Source organism: Loxodonta africana, chromosome 22 (genome assembly GCF_030014295.1).
Source record: "Loxodonta africana isolate mLoxAfr1 chromosome 22, mLoxAfr1.hap2, whole genome shotgun sequence".
Classification (NCBI taxonomy): domain Eukaryota; kingdom Metazoa; phylum Chordata; class Mammalia; order Proboscidea; family Elephantidae; genus Loxodonta; species Loxodonta africana.
Window position 1 is genome coordinate 26,458,036 of NC_087363.1, and position 12,431 is coordinate 26,470,466.

Genomic DNA, 12,431 nt, shown 5'->3' on the forward strand with positions numbered 1-12,431 from the left:
AATGAGGGGAGTGACTGAGGCTCCCTCCCACCACACCTAGGTAGACAGTGTTTGCCCCGGGGGTATCTCCAGAACCTGCAGCTCTTGAACAAATGTTCTAAACACTAGGAAACAAACAAGGCCTCTGTTGCACTTGTAATCCCTAAAAACCACAAACCCAGAACTTCTTCTACAGATTTAGGGTTGCTTATGTGAACGTGATTTGAAGGCAATCTTAAAATTCTCTCTTTCCCAGTATCTATGATTCTTTATTGGAACTTTTGTTTTTATATGAAAACATCATGTCTCTAGGTGTACTTCTAAAGACACAGCACTAGAATGGTAACAATAGCCACATCGTTGTTGTTGTTAGTTGCCCTTGAGTTGACCCCAAACACAAGGTGACCCCACACAAGGGAATGAAATATTGCCCAGTCCTGTGCCTTCCCCATGATTGGTTGTGGATCGGACCATTGTGATCAACAGGGTATCCACTGGCTGATTTTCAGAAGTAGATAGATCACCAGGCCTTTCTTTCTAGTCTGTGTTTGCCAGGACACTCTGCTGAAGCCTGTTCTGCATCATGGCAACATGCTGGCCTCCACAATAGCTGACATTTATTGAGCCCTGACTGTGGTGCACTCATTGGTGCTGGTAGGAGGTCTGCCATCATCCAGGTGTGCGGGCCTCCACAATAGCTGACATTTACTGAGGCCTGACTGTGGTGCACTCATTGGTGCTGGTAGGAGGTCTGCCATCATCCAGGTGTTTGGTTCTCATGGCACATCCTGCTGCATCTAGAGGAGGAACTGTAGCTAAGGGAGGCCGAGTGACCAACCCAAGGCAATGACCTGGGAAGTGGCAGAGACTGGATTTTCCAATGCAGACTGACTCTCTGGGAGAGGTGGCATATTAAAATGTTCTAGGTGTTTGGGTTTCGGTGAAGATCTCAAAAATCTTCAACCTACCCATAAGAAGTTCTAAGGAAAGAGCCACAGATAAAGAAGGATGGAAAATGGTGGGCAGTGAGATCAGAAACAGTGAGGGGCCTGGAGCTGCTCAGAGAAGGCAGGCCCGGGGTGGGGGGTGGGGATGGGACACTGGGGGTTTGGGCAGCAGGGGGACATGGGGCAGGAGAAGAGTCAACCAAGGTGGTGAAAAGACCCAGAACTCAGCTCCTTCTGCCCTGTGGTTTTCCTGAGACTGGTTCTGAACAGAAGAAATGCCCTTAGCCTTTCTAATCCACAAACTCTCCGGTTTCCTCAGCCGGTCACTTACTGTCTGTCCCTTTGACACAGAATCTGTTTGGAAGAAATGGATCTAGGTGCCCAAGCAAGTTTTGCTTGTTCCAGTCTGAAACGAAAAACCTTCTGTTCAATGACAACACTGAATGTCTGGCCAATCTCCAGGGAAAAACAACTTATGAAAAATATTTGGGAGCAGCATACGTCACAGCAGTTGCTAATCTGAAAAAATGCTCACCCTCCCGTAAGTGGATCATAGATAACATCACTGGGAAACCATCTTGGGTGAAGGCCAAAGTTTGAGGGACAAATAGCATTCTAGGGATGAAGATGGGTCTAAAGAAATTTAGGGCAATATAGTACCTCTTCACTCCATGAAATCTGGATCTCTTTGACAAAGTGAAACAATTAGAGAATAAAATAAAGCAGTAGGTAGTATGCCACATTTTTATAATGCTGATGGTGACTACCATGGAGTTTTTAGAAACTGAAAATTCATTTTATTCAGCAAAATGAAATGTGTGTGTATACATATGTATTGAGAAATGACCAACTCTAGTTTCTAGACAGTTTCCATAATACCAAACATAACCAGTAAAAAATAGTTGTCGTCGAGGTGATTTTGACTCATGGTGATGTCGTGTGTGTCAGAGTAGAACTGGGCTCCATGGGATTTTCAACAGCTGATATTTTTGGAAGTAGATCACCAGGCCTTTCTTCCAAGGTGTCTCTGGGTGGACTTGAACCTCCAACCTTTAGGTTAGTAGCTGAGGGCATTACCCATTTGCACCATCCAGGGACTCCAGCACCAAACACAGAGGATGCCAATCCTCAGAAAATTAGAATCTAGGAAAATTTATCTTAGCCAGGAAAATGTAATGAAAATGACTTAATTATTTAAAAATATTTAGGAGACATAACAGTGTTGTAGGCTCTAGGCAGAGTCCCTGGGTAGGGCAATCAGTTAAGCACTTGACTACTGTCTTAGTTATCTAGAGCTGCTATAACAGAAATACCGTAAGTGGTTGGCTTTAACAAAGAGAAATGTTATTTTCTCACAGTTTAGGAGGCTAGAAGTCTGAATTTAGGGCGCCATCTCCAGGGGAAGGCTTTCTGTATCTGTCATCTCTGGGGGAGGGGCCTTGCCTTTTTTCAGCTTCTCTTCCTTGGTTCCTTGGTGATATTCATGTGGTGTGGCATCCATCTTCCCCATCTCTGCTGGCTGGCTTAATCTTCTCTTTTTTATCTCAAAAGAGATTAGATTTAAGGCATACCCTACACTAATGCTGTCACACTGATGCAAGAAAGAAACCCATTCCCAAATGGGATTATAACCATAGGTATAATGGTCAGGATCTACAACACATATTTTGGAGGGAGGCAATTCAATCCACAACAACTACTAACCAAAAGGTTGGCGGTTCAAACCCACCCAGAGGCACCTTGGAAGAAAGGCCTGGCAATCTCCTTCCAAAAGGTCACAGCCTTGAAAATCCTATGGAGCCTAGTTCTACTCTGCACATATGGGATCACCATGAGCGGGGCCACTCAGCGACAACAGGCTTGGTTGTTCTGGTTAGGCTCCTGGTGATGATTCTCAAATTTCAGTGTGCATGGACTCCCCCGTGCACTGTGATCATCCAGGTTCCTGGTCCCTCACCCAGAGTCAGAGGCACTGGGAGTTTGAGGAGTCCAAGAATGGGGGTAGGGCCAAAAATCTCTGTATCAGTGGTTCTGGGTGGGGGTGAAACCAGGCCAAGGTGAGTGTGGCAGGCATTGCGTATTGGGTGGGAGAAGGAAAGAGAAAGGTATCTGTTTTAGTATCTTCCCTGAATTATTGATTGATTAAAAAATCTTATTGATTTTACTGACTGAAAAAAGAAAAGAACAAGAGCAGTTCCTGTTCAGCAGCAGCAGGTGGTTTCTGACTCCCCTCCTTGTTGTGTCCCACAGCACTCCTGGAAGCCTGCGCCTTCCTCAGCAGGTAAAACTCAAGCCAGTGAGCAGCCTTGCCTGGGGAGCCTCAGCCCTCCACTGCGCTCAGCCCCGGCCCCTCCCTTCCTGAGGATGGAGTTGGCCAGTCTCATCTGTGTTCGCAATTCCCTGCTGTCATTGTAGCAAGAAATAAAATAAGAAATGCTATGGATTTCCTCTCCTTATAAAGAGTCATTCATCTTTTCTAGAATTCTATACTGTAATCATATGTCTGAGAAAATATCTGCACAGTTGGATCAAGTTTCCTAAGTTTTCTGTTCTAACTCCTCCTCTTTCCTGCAGTTTTGGGTACCATATCTGATAGTGTGGAATCTAAGGGCAGACCAAGCAACTGTTGTCTCCTTGGCAACTGTCTTAGGGTTCTCTAGAGAAACACAAACGTATATATATGTGTTTGTGTGTGTGTGGGATCTCTGGTGGCGTAGTGGTTAAGAGCTATGGCTGCTACCAAAAGGTCAGCAGTTCAAATCCATTAGGTGCTCATTGGAAACTCTATGGGGCAGTTCCACTCTACCCTATAGGGTCACTATGAGTTGGAATCGACTCGACGGCAATAAGTTTTTCTTTATATACATATATCAAAAGAGAGAGAGAGAGAGATTTACTTCAAGGGATTGGAGACTTCTACAGGCTTGTGTCCCAAGATCTGTAGGTCAGACAACAGAACGAGTACAGAGTAGAGGGAGAGCCAGTTCTGCCAAAATACCTATTTATAGTCTGAAAACTGAATACATCCTAAGGAAACTCCCTTTTCAACTTATTGATTGATTGTGTTACATTAGATTACATTATGGAAGTTGATTGCATTTGATTACATTATGGATGGCATCTAGTGTCTAGCCAAGCTGACACATAAAATTAACCATCACAGGGATATTTGACAGTGTAGTCATCTAACCAGGTCATTTACATAGTTGCCTCAGTGTGTGTGTGTGTGTGTGTGTGTGTGTGTATTTTCAGGACAGGGTAGTGGTGGGGTCAGGGAATAGACAGTAGAAATTAGATCAGTGAAAGAAAGTAAATATCAGAAAGGCTTGTGAGTATTTCATATTCTAGACAAATCTCAGGCATAGTGTGAAATACTCCTGTCCTTTGTCCTTATTAGCCCTCAACCTCCAGGTAACCTCTAGTCACTAGTGTTTTACCCACTGTCCTCAACCAAGCTCTTCAAAGCATAGTCTAAGCTTTCTGTCTTCATTGTCTTCCTTTTCATTCTCTCCTCATGCCACTGCAATTGGTTCTAACCCATTCAGTTTCCTGAAGTGGTTCTGGAAAAGGACACTTATGCCCTTCTTGTTGCCAATTAATGGGGATTTTCATACCTCTTTCCACTGGGCCCCTTTGCTGCCTCTGATCCTGTTGACCACACATTTCTCCTTGAAGCTTTGTTCCCTTAGCTTCTGTGGAATTTCTCCTCCTTTCTGACTTTCTGTTCTCTGCCTTTTGGGGACTTCATGCTTTGTCCTTTAAACATGTCTTCCATACTTCTCTTCCCCAAGGTGTTGTTCCTGACCCATGACCTTGATGCAAAGGAAGGGACTTGAGAGAGGGCCAAATGGCTGGGTTTTGCTATTAGTGCCCAGACTCCCCCTACCAGGAAAGGGAGTCCAATTGGGTAATCATTTCCTAAGAAGGGAACATTTTCCTGCTTTTGGTTATTTTCCATTGGCTCATTGAGTTGACTAGGATGAGACTGCCCGTTCAAAGACAGAGTTCAGATAAAGGCCCTTGAAATCCTGTCCCCACCGCCATGGAGCTGACCACTTGGCCAGCGTTCACTACCATCAGTGAGATGGGCTGTTGTGTTGGTGCCTGCAGAACCCTCTGAAATCTGTCAGGGGAGGACATTAACTGAGGTCACATAATCCCAGGATGAAAATTCACTTTTTTTTCCCATTTTCTACTTTGTATTATGGCCAAATATGTTACCATCCTAACTAACCTGCCCAGGCTATTCAGTGAGTAACATTTGATAGTGTAGCCATGTTAGTTCTAATGCGAGCACTATAGAATGTCTAATATTTGAATAGTATGAAGGCTGTTGCATAAATCAGATTCTAAAGGGAAATTAAAAGCCTGCCAATGAAATCCACTTTTCCTAGCTGTCTTAGTCATCTAGTGCTGCCATACCAGAAATACCACCAGTGGATGGCTTTAACAAAGAGAAATTTATTCTCTCACAGTCTAGTAGGCTCCAAGTTCAAATTCAGGGCATCAGTCCCAAGGGAAGGCTTTCTCTCTCTGCCTACTCTGGAGGAAGGTCCTTCTTCTTAATCTTCTTCTGCACTAGGAGCTTCTCCTTGAAAGAACCCCGGGTTCAAAGTAGACACACTGCTCTTGGTGCTGCTTTCTTGGTGGTATGAGGTCCCCATGTCTGTCTGCTGGCTTCTGTCTTTTATATCTCAAAAGAGCTTGGCTTAACACTATCTAACCTTACAGATCTCATCAATATACTTGTTGCTAATCCATCTCGTTAAAATCTGCAGCAATAGGATTTACAACATGTAGGGAAATCACATCAGATGACAAAGTTGTAGGCAAGCATACAATAGTGGGAATCATGAGCCAGCAGTCTGTCATCTGGCCTGCCAGTTTGGGTTTGTCAGCCCCAGTGGCCACGTGAGCCCAGCCTATGCCTAACCCACAGACCTGCCAGCCTCCAAAACTGTACGTGGCATTTCCTTGACGCGGTTCCTGAGTTCTGTGAGATGTTGCAGTGAATTATGGGAGGGAGGGTGCTGAGGGGAGGAGGAGTAGTGGATGTTGGAGATGATGGAGTGCGGCAATGGTTTGGAAAAGTTGGACATTTGGGACATCTTTAATCTCTGCCTCATAGGAGCCAGCTCTGTGCCAATCCTTATAAAAAGAAATGATTCATTTAGATTTATTTACAACAATGAAAAAAAAAAATCTGCTGAGACTGCTTATGTACAAATGAACACCTCATGGGATTTTGTTCATTGGTTTGGAGGTTTGGGGTCATGGTTTCGTGGAATATCCCAGTTAATTGGCCTAAGAATGCAGTTATATTCCACCTCCTAGTTCATTGCAGAGTGCCTGGAGTCTTAAAAGCTTGCAAGTGGCCATCCAAGGCACAACAATTGCCCTTTAATTGCCTGGAGCAACAGAGGAAGTAGGAGAGTCAAGAATAGGAGGATATGGAATGTGTGGATAATTGCCTCCATGAACAGCTGCCTCCTTTGCCATGAGACCAGAAGAAGTAGATAGTGTCTTGCTACCATTACTGAACATTTTGACCAAATATTCTATAGAAGAGTCCTGATGAAAACGTGGAAAATGCAGAACAAAATTTAAAATTCTCATGGACTCCAGACATTGTGGATTCATGGGGGCTGGATGAACCCCTGAAACAATTGTCCTAAGATAATCTTTGAACATTAAACCTTAAAGCAAAATATGCCCCGAACTCTTCTTAAAACCAAACAATGGTTTAGCTTGACTAGTAAGGAATGTCTGCCTTGAGCATTGTGCTATTTTAAGAACTATCTATATGGGGTCAAATGGACAACAGCAAGTTAAAGATTAGGTAGAAAACTAAAGGGACAGTGAGTTTATATTAATGGGGAAGGAACAACTCAGTAAAGGAGGGTGAGAATGGTTGCATATCTCGAAGAATGTAATCAGGGTTACTGAATTGTATGTGTAGAAACTGTTCAATTGGTGTATGCTTTGCTGTGTGTATTCTGAAAAACAACAAAAACTAAAATAGTTTCTTACTTTTTATTGTAGAGTAGTATCAGCAGAGCATTCAGACTAAGATGGGCTGGGAGGAAAGACTGGGTGATTTACTTCTGAAAATCTGCCAAAGAATATCCAGTGGATCACCACTATCTGATCCACAATGAATCACGGGGATGGCATAGGACCGGCAGCATTTTGTTCCATTGTGCATGGGGTTGTCACATGTTGAGAGCCAACTCAATGGCAGCCAACAACAACAACATTCCGTCATACAGATATGCCACCATTTGCTTACCATTTGCATATTGACGGACATTTGGGTTGTTTGGGGCTGGTAGAAACAAAATGGCTGTGAACATCCATATACAAGGTTTGAATGGATGTACACGTTCATTTCTCTTGGGTAAATACCTAGGGGCAGAATAGCTGGTAGGTGTATGATTAACTTTTAAAGAAATTCCCAGACTTTTCCAAAGCAACTGTACCATTTTACATTCCCACAGCAGTATATGTGTGTTCCAGTTGCTCCACATCCCCTTTGAAGCTAAAAAGTCTGCCATTTAATATGACACTCTCAGTTTTTGTCTTTTGGGGTGGTGACTAACACTCACCTTTGGGATGACTGCTCCTTTGTTCTAGGAAAAAGCCCTGTGTGGCCGCTTTTGGTCATACTTGTCACCTCTGTGCTCACTCTGACTCACCTTGAGCTCAGACGTGAAGCTCTATTAAAAATCGGTTGCCCGTTGAGTCGATTCCAACTCATAGTGATCCTATAGGACAGAGTAGAACTGCCCCATAGGGTTTCCAACGCTTTAATTTTTATGGAAACAGACTGCCACATCTTTCTCCTACGGAGTGGCTAGTGGGTTTGAACCACTGACCTTTTGGTTAGCAGCTGAGCGCTTAACCACTGTACCACTGAAATTCCTTGAGCATCGCTCAAATGGGCAGACCCAGCCACAAGGCCTTGATAAGTAACACAGGGTGTCAGAGAAAAGGTTTTAAGTCAGAGGCTCAGCAAAACTTAACTCACTGGCATAAGTCAATCTGTTACTCCCTTAAATTCCTCTCCATTTGTCAGCTGCCCCAGGTGTCCTCTTTCCTTCCTCCACCACACACCCCTCGGCCCCCTATGTCCCCAATGCCCTCTATCTTCCTGAGCAAGTAGGCCCTCTTTCTAAACTCCATACTGTACTCAGCACGAAACAAAACTCCTTTGTCAGCTGAGTTCCTTCTCTCTACAACAGTGGTTCTCAAAGTGTGACCCTGAGGCCAGTAGCATCAGCATCTGTGATGGTTAAGGTTGTGTGTCAGCTTGGTTGGGCCATGATTTTCCGTGGTTTGGCAGTTACGATGTAGCTTGGAAGTTATGTAATGATGTAGTCATCGCGCATTTTGTGATCTGATGCGAGCAGCCAGTCAGTTGAAAAGAGAATTTCCTTGGAGGTGTGGCCTGGATCCAATACATACACAGATGTTCTGGCAAAGCTCACTTGCTCTGGATTCTGCACCTGATTTATCATCATCTGACCTCCAGTTCTTGGGACTTGAGCCAGTTGCCTACCATATTGCCTTCCGATCCTAGGATTCAGCAGCCTGTGAGCTGGTGGCCCACCATCTTACCTGCCACCCTTGGATTTGTCAGCCTGGGCTGCTGTGTAACTCAGGAAGACTGCAGCCTTACACCTGACCTGACCCACAGACTTGGGACTCACCAGTCTCTACAATCACATGTGCCATTTCCTTTAGACAAATCTTTCTCTCTCTATATATATACACAAGCTCCACTGGTTTTACTTTTCTGGAGAACCCAGCCTAAGACAGCACTCCCTGGGAACTTTTTAGCAATGCAAACTCTCTGGTGCCAAGCTAGACCTACTGAATTACAAACTCTGTGCCGGGACCTGGCAATCTGTGTTTCAACACAGGGACTCTGATGTGTGGCTATGTTTGAGATCCACCATTATAGGACGTCACTTGGAGCCATCTATTATCACCAAAGCATGCTCCTTGGGAGCCTCACCCACTGCTCTAAGGGGCTCTTCAAGTAGTTCATCTAACACAAATGGGGGTCTCCAGTTTTGGGGTGGCACATGGAGAATTCTGACGTTAAGAAAAACAAGATTTTCCCCCCTCACTTCATCAGCATAAAGCAAATTTCCACCCACTGTCCTTGACGAAGAAAAAAAAGAAGGCTTTTTGGTTTGGCAAGGACTCGGGCTTTCAGTGTGGTTGGCAGCTGGGTTAGAAACCCCTGTGTATCTATTTGCATCTATAAACTTGAGATAGGAAGGAGGGGCCTGCTGTAAAAGGGCTGGGAGCCCACTAATTTCCTCTAAGTTTCGATGCCATGAAAACCTGTCTGAGGCTTGGGGGAGCAGTGTAGACTGGTGACCTTGGGCAGGGCAAGGGTAGCTGACCAGGTTAGCCTTTAGCAAGCACCAATGCTAAGCTCTCTTCCGTGCAAATGAGAGGCTGGGCCACCAGGAGGTGGCAGTCAGCCAAGTTCTGTATCTGCAGGACTCAGCCAAGAGCAATGACCATCCTACCATCCTATGCACAGCAAGGCAGGGGTGGCACCCAGACCTCAGGGACCTGGGGTGAGATTATCAAGAGACCAGTGAGTGTGCTGTTTGGCTCTGAAAGGCAGAGATAGGAGGGCTGTTTTAGGATCAAAGATGAACCACCCGTACAGATCTAGGTGGTACCAATGGAGGCAAACCTTGCCACCTGCTGATGCGGCAAGTGGGCACCTCTGTCCTAGTGATTCGCCTATAGAAGGGAGGTGGGACATCATTTGGTAGGCACAGGCTGGTGAGGCCTGAGGTGCATGCTGCATTAAAAAGGACAAAGTACACATTGTGTCAAACATCTCCTAAACACATTCTGAAGGAGCTCTGATGGTGCAGTGGTTAAGCCCTCGGCTGCTAACTGAAAAGGTCAGTGGTTGGAACCCACCAGTCACTCCATGAGAGAAAGATGTGGCAGTCTGCTTCCATAAAGATTACAGCCTTGGAGACCTTATGGGCAGGTCTACCTCGTCCTAGAGAGTTGCTATGATTTGGAATCAACTCGACAGCAATGGGTTTTAAACACAATTTTACATTTATTATTGTTAAATTTCCTAAAATTCCATGGTCTTCATGTCAAGCAGGAGGAAATACTAAAAGAAATACTAGAAACTCTGGGAGACTCACAGGTTGGGGGTATCTGGGGATTTTGGAGGTGTGGCAAGTAGCCAAGAGAATTCAGAGATCTTCTGAAAAGAAGTCACCTCACCGCTCCTTTTCCCATAGCCTCCAGCTAGCCAGCTCTTCCGATTACTAGTGGTTGGTAATGTATGGACAAGATGCTCAACATAACTAATGTCACTGAACTGTGCACCTGAAGAATGTTGAAACGGCAAACGATTTGTTGCATATATATTTACCACAATAAAAAAATCACGTCTATACGAATGGGTTGCTTCTAATTTGGAATGTGCTCAGGCTGGGATTAAAACTGTCTATTTCCCATGTTTTGTTGCTCAATTTTTGGCAGCCTGGAGCACTGAACGAAGCGTAGGCTCTGGAGCCAGTGACAGCTGGGTTTGCTTCCCAGCGCTGTCACTTGCTAGCTGTGTGATCTTAGTCAAATGTCTGAGCTTCAGTTTCCATCTCAGAGAAAGAAGGATAATTCCAGCCACGCCATGGACAAGTAGTGAGGCGTGAAGGAGCTCACATTTACAAAGAGCCTAGCACGGTGCCTGAGACAAAATTAATGCTCAGTCAGTGTTTGGCCCCCTCCCTCGCTTTGTCCCTGTATCTTATTTTACATACAAACGTGTAGAAATTACACGAAGCAATGCAATGGAACAAAAGTCAATGTTATTTTTCATGCCTTTAATGGAAGCTGGTTCATACTTGAGTGGAAGACTCGGGTTGTTCCCCTAATGCATCTTGGCCAGATTCCTTCCCGGGTTGCAGCGATGTGTTATTACTCAGGTGGAGCAGATGGCCCAGGTGTCTCCGAAAGTCCTGGTCAAAAAACACGTGGAGAAGAGGGTTGACGAAGCAGTGGGTGGCGGCAACAATTTCCGTTATCTGAATGCCCTGGTCCAGGCCATAGGTGCTCTTGCAGTCATCCAGGGAGAAGTCTTGTTTGAAAGCAGACAGGAAAAGTACAACATTGTAGGGTGCCCACATCAGAAGGAAGACAGCCATGATGGCAAAAACAAGCTTGAAAAGGCCATTCTCGTTGTCCCTGCACGTTAGTCTTCGTCTCATTCGCACATAGCAAAATATAAAAATAAACAGTGGAAACAAAAGTCCCAAAACGTTCATCTTTAAGGTCAGAAAATGCTTCCAGGATTTCTCAGCAGCTGGCAGAAAATGAGGTATGCTAAATGAGTACTTGTTTTCCTGTCCTCCCATCTGAGGTCTGTAAATTATGCACTCAGGCAAACTCATCAGAAAAGCCATTGTCCACGGCAGGACACTGGTAAGGATGCCGCAGGACGCTGTACAGGGTGTCGGCGAAGGACTTTGCACCAGGTACCTGTGCACTGTCAGAAGCACATTGAAACACACCTCACTGTACAAACCTACGGCGCTGACACCGATGAGAATTGTATGCATGGTGTCTCCGAGGCTCCCCCCAGCAGACGCAGTGTAAGCCCAGAATGGCAGGGTAAGGGAGAACAACAAATTGGAAAAGGCCAAGTTTAGGAAATAAATATTCTCTACATATTTGAGTCCTTTATATTTTACCAAGATAACAAAGAGGTTGCCCAGAAGACAGACCATGAACACGATGGAGTACAACTCTGGCAGCAGCTGAGCCGAGAGAACCCTGGCATCGTATTTGTCACATTGTTCTGTGTCGCTGCCACTCAGATCACCCTCGATGAGAACATCATAGTCTTCGTCCGGGGCTGCCGTGTAACCAGCCATCCTCAGGCTGCCCCGCGGATACACGAGAGGTTATTTTTCCCTCCACACAGCTGTATTGCCCTGGAGGAAACAAAAAGCAGGACCAACACCACTGCAGTTGCTGCTGTTGTCAGGTGCCGTCAAGTTGATGCCAACTTGTAGCAACCTCACGGGACGGAGCAGAACTTCCCCACGGGGTTTTCTATGTTGTAATCTTTAGGGGAGTAGATTGCCAGGTCTTTCTCCAGCGGAGCCGCTGAGCGGCTAGTACCCCTACAGCCATCCTTTCCCTGTCCTGGTGCTTCGCTTTAGTCAGAGTTGATTCACAACTCAGCAGATGAAAGACAAACATTTCTTGACCACGTCTCTACTTTCCGAGAGCAGCAAATGTAACTGATACACGCATTAAGCAGTTACATGCTTAGTAGTGGGCTAGGTCCCATGAGGAAAATAAAAGTATTACACTGTCTTTGTAGAAATTAAAGTTTTTTGGTAGAAACATGCCTTGCCTACTTGAAGACAACCTTTAAGAAAACACCCAATGAAAGAGAACAAAGTAAAAAAAAAAAAAAGTAGCACAGTTTAACTTCAAGAATTTGGT

At 45.0% G+C, this 12,431-nt stretch overlaps 2 protein-coding genes across 2 annotated transcripts in view; one reads left to right on the top strand and one right to left on the bottom strand.

Moving 5' to 3' along the window:
- LTF (lactotransferrin) overlaps window positions 1-3,369 on the top strand; it is a 28,413-nt gene extending 25,044 nt beyond the window's left edge. The window contains exons 16-17 of the mRNA XM_003409908.4: window positions 1,278-1,467; window positions 3,177-3,369. Coding sequence (XP_003409956.2) covers window positions 1,278-1,467; window positions 3,177-3,211 — 225 coding nt within the window. The 3' untranslated portion in view covers window positions 3,212-3,369. The remainder of the gene's footprint in view (window positions 1-1,277; window positions 1,468-3,176) is intronic.
- A 7,406-nt stretch (window positions 3,370-10,775) lies between these two features.
- Window positions 10,776-11,851, bottom strand: LOC100659626 (C-C chemokine receptor-like 2). The gene has a single exon (XM_010589864.3). The coding sequence runs from the start codon at window positions 11,849-11,851 to the stop codon at window positions 10,817-10,819; it is 1,035 nt and encodes a 344-aa protein (XP_010588166.1). The 3' UTR covers window positions 10,776-10,816.
- Between the last annotated feature and the right edge of the window lie 580 nt (window positions 11,852-12,431).